Source organism: Solanum verrucosum, unplaced genomic scaffold, assembly GCF_900185275.1.
Source record: "Solanum verrucosum unplaced genomic scaffold, falcon-dt-bn FXZP01000062.1, whole genome shotgun sequence".
Lineage (NCBI taxonomy): Eukaryota > Viridiplantae > Streptophyta > Magnoliopsida > Solanales > Solanaceae > Solanum > Solanum verrucosum.
Genome location: NW_026020477.1, coordinates 7,841,828 through 7,856,664, shown reverse-complemented (window position 1 = coordinate 7,856,664; position 14,837 = coordinate 7,841,828). Strand labels below are relative to the sequence as shown.

Genomic DNA, 14,837 nt, shown 5'->3' with positions numbered 1-14,837 from the left:
AATGAGAGCCCTTAGTTGGATCTAAAGGAGTGGTTAGTAAGAGTCCATGGAGTGTTAGAATACTAAGCTTTAATGTGGTGTTAAAGAGTTATAGTCTTGGGATAAGATTCCCTATAGAGAGGTATAGAATCCGAACCTAAGGATTTAGGTTAAGCTTGAATATGGTAAGAGCAGACCATTAGACGCAGACCTTAGTAAGAGTAGACCCTTCCATACCAAGACTAGCCGTCATTCGAGGACGAATGATTCCAAGGGGGAGATATTGTAACACCCCAGAGAATTTTCGAACTAAGACTCGAGCCATCCTTCATGTGGAGTGGGATTTTACCGAGGAATAAAAAAATTTCTTGAGTGTTAAGTTAAGGTCCCTAGGTGTAGCACATTGAGTTCCAAGAAGAGTTGAATTGGAAATAGTCATTTTGGAAAGAATCTGGAAAATTTGGCTATGGAAAAAAGGTGAGTTTTTGGTCAACTTTGAACAGTCGTATCTCCTAGCTCAAAATGATTTAGGCGAATTTCCAGTTATGTCTGGAAAGCCCTTGGAATGATCTTTCCAACGCCGCCGAGTTTTCTTGATTCCGAGTTCGTATGAGTGACTTATGCCCTTTGGAAGTTGGGTTGTTGGCACAGTCGCACAGTGCAGTTTGTTTAGTCCGAAAATTTTAAGGGTATTTTGGTCTTTTCCCTAATCTTTTCTTTGGGTTATATTGAGGTGTTAGACTGATGTTTGGATCATTTTTGTCCCATTTTAAAGAGTGAGAGTAAGAGTGAGAGTTAGGGCTTGGAAGATAAGAGAGAAAGAAGAGGAAAAGAAGAGGAGAAAGAGAAGAAGAAGCTAAGGATCGTCGTGGATTTTTGTCGGGGGTGATCCCTAATCAGGTATGTGAGTCTTTAGTGTGGGTTTATCCTTTCCCCCCACATACCAAGCTCGTTTTTATGATTTGAGAAGAGATTGGATTTGTTGTTGAAGTTGTTAGTTGTTGTTGATGTTGTTAGTTGTGTTGTTGAAGTTATTGTTGGTTGTGGGACAGGATTGGGCTGTGTATTTGAGTTGTGACCTATTGTATATTGAGGGATTTTATGATCCTTAGTGTTGGTTGGTTCATACCCCCACACACCAACTCGTTTTTAATTCCAAGAGAAGATTTATTGGTTGTTGAAGTTGTAGTGGTGTTGTGTTGAAGTTCTTGCTGATTTAGTACAGATTTCTGGCTGTGATTTTTGAGTTGAATCTATTGTATAATAAGGGTCTTTATGATTCTAAGTGTTGCTGCTGAAACCTTGAGGTTGAGAGGGTTTAGAATTGGAAAGAAACAAGGGGAAAAAGTCGGATTTTTGGGGAAAAAGGGGCTGGGCTGTTGCACCTCTCCTAGTGCCAAGGACACCAATCCTTCCCTTTCATTCACCATTTCTTTTTTTATACATGTTCCTAGGTATTATACCTATGTTTCCTAGTTGTTTCCAACACTCCAAGGTACTTCCAAAAGTCAAGTAAAACTACAAGTCAAGTGAAGTTAGTTTCCAAGTCAAGTGAAGTTAGTTTCAAAGTCAAGTGAAGTTAGTTTCCAAATCAAGTGAAGTTAGTTTTCAGTTAGTTTCAAAGTCAAATGAAGTTAGTTTCCAAGTCAAGTGAAGTTAGTTTCAAAGTCAAATGAAGTTAGTTTCCAAGTCAAGTGAAGTTAGTTTCAAAGTCAAGTGAAGTTAGTTTCCAAGTCAAGTGAAGTCAAGCTTAGAAGTAAGTAAGTCAAAACAAGTCTTTAAGGTTTTCCAAGAGTCTTCATTGATCGTTTTAACTTCATTTTAAGGCTCAAGTTAAGTAAAGAATGAAGAGTTCCAAGTTAAGAGTTTCAAGTTGAGTAAAGAGTTTCAAGTTGAGTCAAAGTATCGAGTTTCAAGTAAAGTAAAGAGTAAAGAGTTGAGTTCATTTCTCCAAGTTATTAGGGAACTATGTATTCCCAAAGAAGTTTTAAAGAAATGTTTTTACATTTAAACAAGGTTGGAAACTGAGATTTCCAAAAGAGCCTTCGGGCTAGTTTTTGAGTAATTATCTCATATCAGCAGGAATAAATATGTTTTAAAAACATAAGAGCCAGTACATTTTTGGGAGTAGTATCGAGCACCGAATTGGGGGAGCGTTCAAAGAACCCACAGCCCCCATAGAACCATGTTAGCCACCATGGGTAGAAAAGGATCATACTTTTTAGATGAATCCTTTTCAGATTAGACTAGTGGATCCATTAGGCAGTTCAGGTCTTATACCTTTGGCCGGGTATAAGATGCTCTGGCAGCGTGAGGTCGATCGCTGTATCATCACTATAGCTCTTATGTGATGGTTGTCGGTTAGAGAAACTCCCACAGCAGTTATTGTATTTTCATACACAGAAATTATTGTATTTTATATACATCAGTTCAATTGTATTTCTATATACATCTCAGGCTTATTGTATCCTTGTATACACTCAGAGTTTATAGCATGTTTTAAACAGTCTTTCTTTATATCGCACTTGTTTTAAATTGCCTTATATTGAAAGAAGTCAGTCAGGTTGAGTTCAGTTATTCAAGAGTCGAGTATCCTTGAGTTAAGTATCTTTGAGTTAAGTATATATCTTGAGTTAAGTATATATCCTTGAGTTGAGTATCTATCTTTGAGTTGAGTATCTATCTTTGAGTTGAGTATCTGTCTCTGAGTCCAGTATCTATCTTCTGAGTTGAGTAAGTTTGAGTAGTTTTGGGTATTCCTTGAGTTGAGAAAGTTTGAAAAGAGGTAAGTTATTCAATTTATTCCAGTTTTTCTTCTAGCCTATGTTGTTTAGTTTTCTAGCTTACATACTCGTACATTCCACGTACTGAGCCATTTGGCCTGCATCTTTTTATGATGCAGACACAGGTATTCAGGATCATCAACAGGAGATTCGTTGATACATCCGGGAGTTCCAGTTAGCTATGACAAGCCTCTTTGCTTCCGGAGGATTTCATTTACCTTTCAGTTGTATCAGTTGTTAGGAGGTCGTGGGTCTTGTCCCGGCTTCCATCTTTATCAGTTAGAGGCTTCATAGATAGACAATAGAGTTTCAGAAGTCTCTTCATTTATTTTGTTAAATGTTTTGAAGACTAAAGTTGCCTTTTATGGCGAGTTGTATATATATTCTATTATACAGAGTTTTCTTTTGAGTTAAAGATTTATAAAGTTGAGTTTATAAACTCTTATTCAGTTTTAAGCTCTTGTATGCTTAAGTTAGTATTCCGCTTGGAGTCAGCTAGGATGAGGGTTCGCTTGGGGACCAGAAATGATCTTCGAGTGCCGGCCACGTCCAGGGTGTAGGCTCGGGGCGTGACATTACTCATGTTTATCGGCATCGCCCAACCTCATCACCCAATATACCGACACAAGCACCCATAGTTTAGGTTCCCCAAATAGAGCAAAATCGTGTAGTAACAAGGTCGCAAAACAACATCATCAAGCGACGCAAAATTCTTGACTATACTGTCCAAATAACCCTGCATGTACCTCCTACTCCTATAACCTACAAACAAGCACACACATTTTCATATTGGAGAGATGCTATGCAAGTTGAGTTTGATGCGTTGATGAAGAACCAGACTTGGGAGTTGGTTCCACCCGATCACACCCGCAATGTTGTTCCATGTAAGTGGTTGTTCCGAATTAAGACTAAGGCTGATGGATCTGTTGACAGGTACAAAGCGCGTTTGGTTGCCAAAAGGTTCACTCAAAGGTCTAGGGTTGATTTTCATAAGACATGCAGTCCAGTGGTCAAACCCACCACGATTCGTACCGTGCTCACCTTTGCTGTACAACGAAATTGGGCCTTACATCAACTTGATGTCAATAATGCTTTTCTTCAGGGGAAGCTTCACGAAAATGTATATATGTCTCAACCCCCTGGCTATGAAGATTCGGCACATTCTGACTAAGTTTGCCATCTCAAAAAGGCAATCTACGGACTGCGCCAAGCTCCTAAAGTTTGGTATGATGCACTCACCAATTCTTTGGTCAAAATGGGATTCCACATGTCTAAGTCTGATAATTCTCTGTTCGTTCTTCATAATATAGGAGTAACTATTTATGTTCTAATTTATGTGGACGATATCATTCTTACTGGCAGCAATGAAGTACTCCTTCAGCAAGTAGTTACCTCTCTTTCAAAAACATTTTCTCTCAAGTATCTTGGTTTACTGCACTATTTCTTAGGCATTGAGGTACATAGGGATGATGATGGCCTGTTTCTTAGTCAATCTAAATATATACAAGAGGTGCTACATGACACTAAGATGCAAGATTGCAAAGGCATCCACTTACCAATGAGTACATCGGCACCACTATTGGTAGATGACGGAGCTCCCAAAACTGATGGCACAGAGTATAGAAGTGTACTTGGAAAGCTCCAGTACCTTTCACTTACCCGACCTGACATCATCTATGCAGTAAACAAGCTTACTCAGTTCAATACCTTTCCCTCTGTGGCTCACTGGCAAGCAGTTAAACGGCTACTTCGGTATCTTAAAGAAACATTCCTTTCAATTCTTTCAACCGATTTGGCAACTTTCAGCTATACAAAGTTAGGTGATTTACTGGGTCGGCATTCATCTTGATTTCGGCCTTTATTTTCTTCCTTTGAAATGATTGACCTGACCGGCTTGAAACTTGATTTGATTATCTAAGGAATCCCAGTATGGTGTCCATATTTCCCCACAACAGTCCACCAATCTTTCTGCTTATGCTGATGCGGATTGGGCAGGTGATATTAATGATCGCCGCTCAATATCAGGTTACATTATCTTTCTCGGCATAACACCAATTTCTTGGTGCTCTCGTAAGCAACCGACTGTCTCTCGCTGCTCCACTGAAGCAGAATATAGGGCAGTTGCTTCTGCGTTGTCTGAAACAAACTAGATCACTCACTTGCTCAAGGATCTACATGTGCCGCTCTCTGTTGTTCCCACAATACTTTGCGATAACCTTGGGGTCACATGCATAGTTGAAAACCCACTTCATTAAACAAAAATGAAGCACCTCGAGGTTGATTTTCACTTTGTTCGCAACCAAGTTTGCAATGGCCTAGTTAAAGTCTCACACGTTCACTCCGCTGATCAAATTGCAGATCCACTCACCAAACTATTGTCTAAAACAGCCTTCCAGCGCATGCTTCCCAAGTTACGTGTTGTCTCTTCACACATACCTTGAGGGGGGCGTAACAGAGCACGTATGTTGTGCACGTTACCACACTACCTTTAAATTAGGATTTCAGTTTATTTACAGTTTATTTAGGAGTCAAGTAGGATTGCTCATGTAACTTAATATGCTCCTATTTCCTAGGAGTTAGCTTTGCACAATCTGTTTTGTTTGTTGTGTATATAAACTCCATTGGAGTCTCATTAATAAATATACTACTTTCAATCTACTTCTCTGAACTTATATTTTTTTACTTCCAAGCCTCAATTCACCAAAGTGTTGCGTCTGAAAATATCATAGATAAATAAGTATACACAACAACAATAATTCAAAATTCAAGGGACCATGATTTATCTTTTCAAAGAATTTGTGATCTTCACTCCAACAACGATTAATAGTAGCTAGAATTAGAGAAGTTTGTTAGTTAGATCAAACCTATATCTACCCCATTATTCTAGAATTGTAACTCATTTAAATTTTCATCGAAATACAATATTATTCTCTATTGTTCACTGCAACCATTTGATTATACAAGCATTTGTTCATTATTCAAGCAATTTATCGTATTGTTCCAAGAGATTGAATAAGAATCCTCTTTCTTTTCCTATTCATTTCCTCGATTTTTATTATATGTCTCGCCTAACTTCTTAATTATCATTCATTGCTTCGAACCTTAAATCAAAGATTTATAGAGAATTAAATTAGTTTCGTTGTTATAGATCTCTTTCAAATAAATTTAACTATTTTTTTTAATAATGAATTTTAGACTAATCAATTGGCACGCACCGTAAGGCCTTAACATAATAATTATTTCAATTTATTTTAATTCTTCGTTGATTTTGTGTATTCATAGAAATTATGGTTGACAAACAATGATTGAATGCTTTTCTAGTCATTAAACATATGATGTTCTTGAGATTTCAAACCCCAATGAAATTTTCAACAAAGATAACCTTATGGATATATACGGAGACTCTGAGAACGATAGAGAATAAGAAAGTAACATAAATTAGAGTTAATTTGTGGGCTTTGTAATAGTCATATACCCCTTACGAATCATTGCATCAGGGGTGCTCCATGATTAAACCGTGGATAGTGAAGGAATAACACAAGGAACTCTTCACTTGGCAACATGCTATGAACACGAAGCTAGACAGTGTGTTAGTCGATAATGCAAACAATGGATCACTCCTGCAACCAAAGACAATTCTGGTCAGAGGAATACCAAACCTTACAACGAAAAGTTCTGGTGTAACATATATCTCTGAAAATTCTGGGGTGATTCAGGAACCCAGGAAACTCGGGGGTTAAGATGGTGGTTCAAGGGACCATATATGGTACATCTCTCACTGAACTGTTGAGCGTTATCATAAAATGAATACTTAATAGGTATGAAAGCATGATTTGAAGTTTTGTTGTGAAATCAATTTTTGTTTATGAAATTTGCACAAAATTTCACCTTCAACTTCAAATCATGATTTCAAATCTCAAACTCTACAAAAAATAAGATTTCAAATTTCAAATTGTGATTCCAACTTTTTAAAATATAAAATTTGATCCATAGGCTTATATTTTATTAAAAAAAGACCCATAACTTTAAATTTTACCACAAATAAAGGACTCATACTCGACTTGAAGAGATTTTGTGTCACGTAAAGGATTTTGTAAAAGAAAAGCTAGTTGCTACTATTGTTGATTTATTGGATCAATTAATCTTTGTAAATTTATATGTGTGTAGAAAAGGAAGTTTTATTGATAAATCCTTATTAAATTTTGGATTAAATATTAATTCATGATAAGTTGACCAAGTCAAATTATTAGTTAATAAAGTTGGACTAATATTTAAGTTAAAATTATATAACTTAAATAAAGTCTAAATTACATTTGTGACAATCTGTTAAGTTGACTAGAGGTGCCCAACTCATGCTCTTCAAGCTCAAGGTCTTCTAAATTTACTTGAAGAGCAAAATACCTCTAAAACCCTAGATCAAGCCTATATAAAAATGCCTTCATAAGACAACAAAGAAAGAAAGAAATACTAATTTTCAAGAGAAAGTCAAACAAATTTTTGTTGATTACGTCATATAAAGAAATCTCGAGCAGTAGTTGAAGACACAATATTCTTCACTAAGATAAATATGATCTTAACCGAATCAAACTAATTTGGTTCAACGTTCAATTGCATACTTTTTCAAAATAAAAAGTTGAAAAATCAAATCAAAGTTCCATAAAAAGCGAATAAAAGGATCAAACATCCACCTCTGAAAAAGACACAATTTCCTATCATTTTTAAGAACTTGTGTTTTCAAAAAAAATTATCCAACCCATAGGAAAATTGAAATATTTCTTTCATACCCAACACCCCTGTAATGAGCTTCATTTTCAGTCCTTTTCTATCGAACCCGAACGAAAGTTGAGAATCTTCATCAATACTGCTAATGGAGAACACAGTGCCGATTTCCACTACTGCTCCATCAAACTCTGGTACTGGCAATCGCCGATCACAGCCACGCTACTTGTACTGTAGCTGCTTCAGGCGCTGCTGTCGCTGTTTCTGCTGCTTCTATTCCTACCCATGATTCACTGATCAGATTCTCTTAACTGCTTGTAAATATACGGTGTCTTTTCAGTACATAAAAGTGTTGTACAGTTTTCGCTTTGTATTATACTTTTCACCCTTTTGTTGAATAAAAAATCAATTGATGATGTATACCTTTTGTTGGCTAAAGTGAATTAGTTTATGTGTAGTTGTAGAATTAGGAAACAATTGATGATTTCTCTGTGCTCTTCGTATGTACTGGCGAGTTTAATTGTTTTATGGCAAGTTACTTAGTGTCGTGTGACTGAAAATTGAGATGACAGATATATAATGAGTTAGTTGAATTTGTTGCTAACCAGTATTATGAACAAGTATGTGAACTTGGGCCTTTTTGGTGTGGCTTCCTTGTGAAATTCCTTTATGGTGTTTGGTTGCTGAAATTATTGGAAATAATTTAATAAATAAGTGCGTGCAACATTTTCTACTTCCTTCCTACTCCACCGAAAACTTGCTACTGTTGAGGCAAGTGATTTTCTTAGCAAAGCATTTTCTGCGTAAAATATGAGCTTTTGGAATTTTCTTACTTTGTACCAAACATGGTTTTGCTCCTTTACCTGAAAAAGATGGATGCTGAGAATGAGAATTCAGGACTGGTGACTACTTGAGTTGTATGGTCTCATGTGCTTTTGGTTAAGAAATCTCCATACCCAATAAAATCATGCATCAAAAGATTTCTCTAACTGCTGGAATGTTTGGCTGTTTGTAAAAGTAAGTATGCTATTGCTATATACACACAGTCAATACATTTGGTATAGTATAAGATTCACCTGTCCTGAATAAATCCAAAAATTGTTGAATTAGACAAGTGATTCCATCGTTTCTGGTTCAATAAGAGACAAATTGTCCGGACATAGTTTTTCAAATGAGGAATCAAGCCATTACTTTGTAACTGCTTTATATATGTGAAGAATTTCTTGCCTGCATTGGCGACATGCAATTGGAGAGCATCATTAAGTAGAAGAAAAATTAAGTGTCCAATAATTATGTGACGGTTCAGAGCAGTTATGTGACTTCTGAAAAAAGTGTTGATGTAAGTAGTGTGGATACAAGCACACATCAGAAGTTATGTTGAAGATAGAAGATGGATGACATGCATACATGACCTAGAAGGCATCTATTAGCTGCTGAGGTATGTGGTACTGTTCCCAGTAGCTATATGCAATTGTAAAGATTGATATATGTGTGGGTGAAATCCTATTTCATTGCTATTACAGCTGAAATGGAACAGTAAGGCTTATTCAATCACTATGGTTTGAGCCAAAGATGTGATTTACTGTCTAATTAGAGCTACCAATCTGAGAGTTTTCAGGACTTCAACTTGTCAAGCTGTAAGTTGACTTCTTAGCTCACATTATAATCTATCAATCTCAAAGAAGTTGTCCCTTTCATAGTGGCCACGTGTGGGAGAAGGGTGGTGAAAGAGCATTATATCTATGATTGGAACCATTTAAACAAAATAGTTGATTGCTTTACTTATAGGAAGGACAAAGTGTTTGATGCATCTATGTTGTAGATATATTTTGGCGTGAATATATGTACAATGAGATTAAAGCAAGGATAAAAAACACTTTTTCTATAGTAACAGAATGAACAAGGGTAGAAATTAATGTGGAAGTTCTAGCAAAAGAAAAGGTAAATATTCAGAACTTTAACAAGAAAAGCCCAAAACTAATGTTTCGTCATGAAAAAGGCAACAAATCACTGTTACAACCATATTGGCCAGAATATGTCCTCCTTGGGTAGTAAAGGGCCAAAGTCACTGCTTCTGGAAAGCTATGTCCAGAACAGAAGGGCAAATGGAGCTGCACTCAGTAAAGCTGATCCCAGAGAATTCAGGGTCGTTTGGTTTGAATACTAGTTATGTTGGGATTAGTTATGCTGGGATAAGTTATACTGGGATAAGTTATGCTGGGATTAGTTTTTATTGCTTGTTTGGTTTGTCATATTCAAACTAATATTCATTGTATAATTTTTGAGAATAAGTTGTTTGTTTACAAAAATACCCTCACCTTATTTAGTTTTTTTTTTATTACATTTTCTTTGCAAGCTTTAGTTATTCATTCTTAAAAATAAAATTTCCATCTTATTTAGCTTAAATATTTTTGTTTGTGCATTTCCATGATTGTACCGTATGTTTTAAAAATTATACTTTCATCTTATTTAACTTAAAAATTAAACTTTCATCTTATTTAGCTTAAAAATAAAATGTTCATCTTATTTAGTTTAAAAATAAGATTTTCATCTTATTTAGCTTAAAAATAAAACTTTCATCTTATTTAGTTTAAAAATAAAACTTTCATCTTATTTAGCTTAAAAATAAAACTTTCATTTTAAGTTTATTAAAGTAAAAGAAAATTTATTATTAAAGTTATCTACATTTTAATTATAGATAAAATATAATTTTTAAGTGAGTAATAAACTATTTAATGAAAAATATGTAATGAGTAATGGAGTGAATATTTCAAGGGAAATCAAAATATAAATAAACATAATAATTACGCAAATAAATTCACTTATAATATATTCATAAATAAAAATTGTATTTATAAAATATAAATTTTGAATAGAAAAATATATTTATCATAAAAAACAACGAATAATTAAGGTTGTGAATGTTATTATAAATGTTGTTAAAAATTATGTTAATATGTTTGAATGTAAAAGTGGTGTATAAAAGAGAGTTTAAGGGGGTATTTTTGTTAATTTACACACCTTATCCCAGGATAACTTATCCTGGGATTACTATACCACCCCGAGTGAGAGATAACTTATCCCAGGACTAATTGTTAATCCTGTGATAAATTATCCCTACCTTTGCAACCAAACAATGAATTAAAGGCCACTAAAAAGTTATCCCAGGATTAATTCCTCTTATTCATCACACCAAACGACCCCTCAGTGGCAGAACTAGGATTCACTAAGGGGGTTCAAAATATGAAGCAGTAAACACACGAAGAAGCCGAAGGGGGGGCTCAAAATCTACTATATATACATAAAAATAATTTTAATCATGTATACATAGTATAATTTTCCTTTGAACATATATCATATATGTCCAACCTTGATGAACATTGTATGCTTATAGATGATAAAAAGCAAATTTCATTAGGAAATCCTATAGTAAGCAGCTTAGAATCTTAGTTGGCTAGGTATCTCGTTTCTCCCATGCAGCATAAACAGACCTCATGACAATATTTTCGGGACTATATTTAAATGTTACACAATCTAATTCCTTTATTTAAAAGTGACCTCTGATGCTGCCTTCTTAATGTGCTAAAAGCCTGTTTATACCAGCATACTTGTGATGCTGTCTGATGTATACAAAATCTTACCTTACCAAAAGAAAGGTGCTAAAAGCCAAAATGCTCTTCTAGTTTTGAAGTATCCAATTAGTCACCATTTGATATCCTTAAAGGAGGACTTCCACTAGTGTGTGCATTAAATCAATTTTGTTGAATTGCTTATTCTTTGTTGTTGATTGAAACTGAAATATTTGTACAATTAATTGAATTGGGCAGAATTTATGATGTTTTAGTATGCTTTCCAGAAACTGTGGACAAGTAGAAATTTTCAAGAGAGCATTTCCCTTTCATTGCACTCTCATTAATGTTGTTTTCCCAAGGATCTTTAGGGTGGAATTTTAAAATGGATATGAGGTCAATTACTTGAGAATGGGAAGTAGCGCCGCAACTCTAGACCAAATGAATGGCAAGTGCGTAAGCACAAGTTTTTTGTTTTTCCTTTCCTTTCGTAAACAACGAATCAAAATTTGAGTCTGTCTGAAAGTGGCACGAACTTAAGGCGCTACTTAAGCTTAGTCGATAGTCGTTCCGGTCCTAGCTGTCTCTAGATCTAGGAAGTCAATCTAATCTCTCTTTTCTGCCTTGGTCAAAGTTGGCGTGTCCAACAGTGTGATGGGTCTGCTTTGTTTTCTTTTCCCCTCTGTTGTATCTTTAATAACAGTGATATCCATGCCTTGGACATGCCTTACCAATCCAGGGTGCTTACTACCTCCCACCAGCACATGTATTGATATTTCACTTTTTCCCATTTTTTTTTATGAAGATATTTCACTTTTTCCCATTAAGATCAAGACGTCTGAACTTGAATGCACATCTGAATATTAGAATGTGCATCAAAGATTTAGATTTCTGAATGAATACACATCTCAATATTAAGATGTTGTATGAAGATCTGAATACAATATAATTAAGATGGTTCGTTTTCTCAACATTTGAAAAAATAAAAACTTATCTTTATTATCTAAAAATTAATAAATATAAATTTAAATAAAATACTAAATTGATCTAATACTATATTAATAAAATATTTTTAAAAAATCATGCCAGTTGGAGGTGATGATGAACAATGGTGGTTCATGGTTGTGACTTGTGGGTGCTGATTGGGGATTGTCTTGGGTGATGGTAGCGCTTTGGGTAGCAACTAGTTGTAATGGTGGCTGACAATAGTGATTAACAATGATTGTTGATTGTGATACTTAGTTGTGAAAATTAAAAATTGTGATGGATGATAGTGATAGCTAATGGTGATAGTGAACGATGACGATGATTGGCGATATATAGTGGTGAATGTCGTTAGTGCTTGGTGATTGGTGGTGATGATTGTGAATGATGACTTATGGTGGTAGTGATAGGTGATGGTATTTGATAATAGTGGGTTACGGCAGTTAGCGGTGAAAATGGTTGGAGTAGTGATGAGCTGCATACCATCTTTGTAGAATCTTTTGAATAAATATTTTAGCAATATTAAGACTTTGTTGTAGGTTTTAATCATTCAAATCTATTTAGACTCACTAAGTGGATGTAAAAAAGTATAACAACAAACTTACTAAAAAAACTACACTTCTTTCTCAAATTTATTTTATAAAACAAACGCATTAGTGATTAAAATATGAATGATTAAGATTCAGACATAAAAAACAAACTTAATGACTGAGATCTGAATGGTTAATATAAAGACCTTTGTTAAGTGCAAACAAATGAGGCGTGAGTAACTCTGTCTAATAAGATTTGTTAGGTAGATGAGAACAATTCACCCATTGTTGCATGTGTTGGTATTTTAATCTTGGTTTCCACAATTGTCACTCCAATTCTTTGGCGGTTAGTCACTCCCTTGGGGTCCGATAGAAAATTGGGCCTTACATTGCACAAATTGCAATGTTCTTAATTATTTGTGACAGGATTCCTTCCTTTTTTCTTTCCCCTATATAATGCTTTGTATTAGATTTCTCAAGTTCCTTTCTCTTGGTGATTTCATTTGTTGTGATAAAAAATGTTTGGAAGACAAGGGGAAGACAGTTTTTCTACACCCCTCTGTTTTGTAATCATTTTTTCACAAATTTGAAATGGATTCAGTGTGGTACTTTCATCATATCATTGCTTTCCTGAATAAGAAACTAGCTCAGTAGTATGTAATAGTCAATACTGCTCTATACTCATAATACTTGTAATTTGGTTTAGTGTTTTCAAATATCTTCACACTAGATTGAAGCAACATAGTGTGGGTGCTCCTTTTTCTGTCTTTCCTTTGCACTTGCTATTAACTTTGACTTTACTTTCATTATTTCTTTAAATGCTTCTTTCTACTAGGCTCCTCTATATCTATCTTCGAAGACCAGATTAGAGAATTATTGTAGAGAACACTGATGACCAACCACTATTCAAGGCACTCTCCAAATCAAACAGAAAATCTTTATATGCATGTTGCACATGTCCATATCAGAGTTCAATTCCTCCCTTCTTGTCTTCTGTGCAATTTTTTGACCTTTACTGTTCATTGTCCTGATATATCTTCCTGCTGTTGTCATTGTCTATTGCATGCGCACCTTTCAACAACAACATACCCAGTGTAGTTTCACAAAGTGGGGGCTGGATTTGCATGCAAACCTTTATTGGGTGAAATTCTGTACTAAATTTTGTAGGTTCCATTCTTTGGTGTTACAAGGTTGGAAAGTGCTGTCATTGCTTCGTAAGTTTCGTTGTTCTCTGTCATTTCAAAGGGTGATTATTCCATGGCTCTCTAGTGAAAAACCACAAAGAGGATATCAACCTACCAACCTTTTTCTACTTTCTCTGTATGACAAATTATTCTATAGAGAATTTAACAACTTTAAATTTGATGAAAATTTTCTCAAAACTTTCTAAATTTAGTAGAATGCTCGTTTTTTTTCAAAAGAATGGGAGTTGTCAGTATGCGATGTTAAGAGTTAGAATATTTAAAGTATTAGGTCTAAATTAGAATATACTTGTCTTATGTTAAACACCTATGAATTGATATACCTTGTATTCATCAAATTGCCAAGCCTTCAATATATCTCTACCACCTAAGCTTAAAGTCAAGTTCTACAGAGTGGTGGTTAGACCGATTTTGTTGAATGGGATGGAGTGTTGGCAAATAAGAACTCCCATGTTCAACAGGTGCATGTTGCGGAAATGAGGATGCTTAGATGGGTGTGTGGTATACTAGGAGTGATAAGATTAAGAATGAGGATATCCGAGCAAAGGTGGTAATGGCCTTAGTGGTGGACAAGATGAGCGAAGCAAGGATGAGATGGTTTGTGCATGTGAAAAGGAGATGCGCAAATGCTTTAGTGAGGAGGTGCTAGAGGTTGGATATAGTGGGTGCGGGGAGAGGTAGAGGTAGGCCGAGAAAGTATTGGAGAGAGGTTATTAGACAGGACATGGCACAATTCCAACTTACTGAGGACATGACCTTAGATAGGAGGGTGTGGAGGTCGCAGATTACAGTAGAAGGTTAACATGTAGGTAGTGGAGTGTTCTCTTGCTTCTTGAAGGGTTTAGGCTTAGTGGTGTCTGTCGTAGTAGCTTTACTCTTGTAGTGTCTTGCGTTTGCTTTTTAACACCATCTATTTTATGATGTTTCGATGATTGCATTATTTTGTTGTTGTTGCTGTTTCTGTAGTAGTTGCTATATTTTCTGCTGTCATTTTTCCTTTTCATACTTACTCTAATTGCTGTACTCGAGTCAAGGGTCTTCTGGAAACAACTTCTCTACCTCCACGAGTGG

The 14,837-nt window shown here is 35.3% G+C and overlaps 2 protein-coding genes across 3 annotated transcripts in view; one reads left to right on the top strand and one right to left on the bottom strand.

Moving 5' to 3' along the window:
- Positions 1–14,837, bottom strand: part of LOC125809192 (uncharacterized) — a 511,850-nt gene that overhangs the window by 162,397 nt on the left and 334,616 nt on the right. The window lies entirely within an intron of this gene.
- On the top strand, positions 4,018–7,792 carry LOC125809440 (uncharacterized mitochondrial protein AtMg00810-like). Its single transcript, XM_049489075.1, has 4 exons — positions 4,018–4,582; positions 4,758–4,896; positions 6,479–6,554; positions 7,643–7,792. The coding sequence occupies exons 1-4, from the start codon at positions 4,018–4,020 to the stop codon at positions 7,790–7,792; spliced, it is 930 nt and encodes a 309-aa protein (XP_049345032.1).